General features: G+C 49.4%; 1 protein-coding gene across 1 annotated transcript; it reads right to left on the bottom strand.

The window, feature by feature from the left end:
• Positions 1–511: 511 nt before the first annotated feature.
• On the bottom strand, positions 512–2197 carry DQ04_08261010 (zinc finger protein family memeber; the record flags this gene model as incomplete). Its single annotated transcript, XM_009315501.1, has 1 exon — positions 512–2197. The coding sequence occupies one exon, from the start codon at positions 2195–2197 to the stop codon at positions 512–514; it is 1686 nt and encodes a 561-aa protein (XP_009313776.1).
• Between the last annotated feature and the right edge of the window lie 875 nt (positions 2198–3072).

Below are 3072 nucleotides of genomic sequence, written 5' to 3'. Positions count from 1 at the left end.
AAAAAAAAAAACATGAAGCAATAGTGTTCCTCCGGTTCTCGTCACCTCTCTTCGTTTCTCTTTTTCTTTTCCACAATATGCTTTCGCGTTGTTGGTATTTCTTAGTATTCCTTTCTTCGGGAAGAGACCACCCACAGGTAGACAGAATGCCTCAAGAAAACAAAAAAAAAAGACAACGAGCGCAACACAATTGCAGCAGGAGCACGTGCGCCACCGCCTCATCCTTAGTGTCGCTTCTCGGTGAAACCACGAGAGCGACCAGCACTCCAACTATGTTCATGAGCAAATCGGGAAGAGGCGTATGCATACACGTTGGATATACACAGGAAAAGTGAGACTCTGGATCAGCTTTCACGTGAAAGCCAAGAATTGTGCATGTGTGTGGACGCATACATACACAGCGTGTGTGTGTGTGTGTCTATAGTAATCGAGCGGGGAAACATAAACACACACCCATCCAAACCCAGACACCCAAAATTTGCGATAGAACCACTACCCACCGGCGGCATGACTACACACCGAGCATCCAAGTCCCATTGCCTCGCAGAGTGTTCTGCAGCTGCTGGAGCTGTTGGAACGACTTCGAATAATGGTCTACCGCAGGTGTACCGCCGGCATTACTCCCGGTGCTGCTGTTGCTGCCGTTCATAACCCCGTTGGATACCACGGCGCCGTTACCGTTTCCACCGCTGGGCAAGGGGAACGGATACCAACTCTTTGGCTGCACCTTCCCTTTCTGTGCGGCTGGCGGCTGTGGCACCGTGTTCGTCTGCGGTTGCATAACGGGATTCATGGGGCGCTGCTGCTGACCACCCAGTGCTGTCACAACGGCCATAAAAGAGGCATCGTAAACCGGCTGCACCGCCACCGCCTCCGTAGCCCCGCGCGGTAAAAAGAGCAATGTTCCCATCGAATACGGATCGTCCAGCAACGGTGATGATCCAATCGTGACACTGCGTGTCACGGCCATTTGTTGCGCAAGAAGCGAAACAACATGCGAAAGAGCCCCGGTGAGTTGCTCCTGGGTCGTTAAAGTGTTTGCGTTGCTGTTACTGGCATCTGATGACTGCATCCGTCCTGCACCAGTTGACGATGCTTGCATTTCATGCGGACGGGCGCCGGCGCTGGGNGAGTGACTTGACACCTGAAGCATCTTGAGAAGCTCCTGCAGACTTCCGTCTGTGTGGTCGTAGGGGAATGGGATGGGCTGGCCCGATGGACGGGCATTGGCAGCTACAGGCGATGTGGAGCCCCCGAGGTTTATTACCCCCGCATCTTGTTGTGCATACATCGATGATGGGATGAAAGGCATGGCTCCATTGAAAGTATGCATTAACGCAAATGGCGTGATTCCACTTGATTCAAAGGACGGTGAACTCACATTTGGCACCCATGCTGAATTCATTCCCTGAACGCCATGGTGACCTTCTAAAACGTGATTTCCCGCGCTGCTGCTGCTGCTGCTGTTGTTGTTATTGCTGTTGTTGCTATAATTCTGGTGCTGAAGCGATGAACTAGTTGCGATTGCCCTGGTCTCTACATGAGCTTTTGGCGCTCGTTTGAAATACCCTTGGACGTTCGGATCAACAAACATAACATGTATGAAGTTGCAGCACTCGCCTGAAAAACATGTCTGGTTCGCATCATAATATCTGCACCGAATCAGAGGTTCTGCAATATCGTGGCGAGCCAAAGCTCCACGCGTTACGAGGATGCGCTCGCTAGGCAACGACTCTATCGTACACATATCACTGCACAAGACTTCCACCGTCTCACCTGGTGGGAGTCGTTTATACGTGCATAGGTCTTCGTGGCGCCATATGTAATTAACGTGAATCGGAAATGCCTCCAGCATTTTAATATCCACGTCGGCGTGCACAAACTTACAGTTATCTCCCATTTTGCACGAGTCGGGCTCACCGGTCTTGTAGTTGCGGCAGAAGACTAAGCGGGTGATATTTAGCCGCGCGGAGGGTGTGTGTACCACCAAGTGGGACGGCACTTCGTACAGGCATTTAAACTCCGCGTCGAAGACTTCAGTGCAACCTGAGGGCGCCGATGTGTCTTGCTGGCGGAACTTCAGACTTGAGGGGAGATTCGTGGCGGAAGAGAGTTCATTACTTTGGTTCCACTGCTCCCATATTTCGTCAATGCCGCGTAGCGGAAACTCTGTGCCATCGATGCCCTCGAAGTTCATCGCACGGTCGGTTCCTCACCCTCCGTCGGAACGGAGTATATTGAGAATATGTGCTACTTTCCCTCGTTCAGTCCCTGCGGCTCTTCTTGTTGCTGCTGTTATTCCTTCCTTGAGAAGCAAAGAAAAATAAACTTTACGGGTAGGCGATACTTCTGCTCCCTTCCCACTTTATGGTGGTCTTTTTTTTTAATTACGTTTGTAATTCCTATAGCGCAGCAAACAACCAAAAGGACGAATAACATATGAGAGCAGAGGCCCCGCCAGCCACTCGATGCTCGCGCACAACCGTCTGCCTGCGCCGCCCACCAGACGCAGCACCACGCGCTTTGCAATATCGGCTAAAATGAATATACATATACTGGTATATATATATATGTATTGTTCCCGGAATCTGGAAAACAGTAAAAAAAAAAGGGAGGAGAGAAAAAGTGAAGGAAATCTCAATTTTCCTTTTCCAGTTTTCGTCTTTTTTTTCCGCCTTCCCCCTCTATTTTCATTTGCCCAATGTTACTATCTTTTTTTTTCCCTTTCGCTTAAAGTGTCCTACCCTCCCCATCTTTACTATATATCCTCCGTGTCGTTTCAGATTTTCAAAGAAATAAGGGACAAGCAAAGACGCACAGACACACACACAACTGTGCATTAGTCCCCAGAAAGAGGAGTGGAAAGGCCACACACACACACACACACAGACATGGATGGTGTGCTGCTATACCCACAGCGAATGTGCGTTGGTGTACAGAGAGGAAACGCGGTACTTCCCACATTCCCTTTCCGGACGCACCCATACATAATATATATATATATATATTATAGACTAAGAAACGTACCACTCCCATCCGCTATCATTCATCTTTTTTTTTTTTTCTTTTTTT

The sequence above is a fragment of the Trypanosoma grayi genome (genome assembly GCF_000691245.1).
Source record: "Trypanosoma grayi strain ANR4 Tgr_826_V1, whole genome shotgun sequence".
Lineage (NCBI taxonomy): Eukaryota > Euglenozoa > Kinetoplastea > Trypanosomatida > Trypanosomatidae > Trypanosoma > Trypanosoma grayi.
Note: the sequence above shows the minus strand (reverse complement) of the source record. Positions and strands in the feature narration are given on the sequence as shown.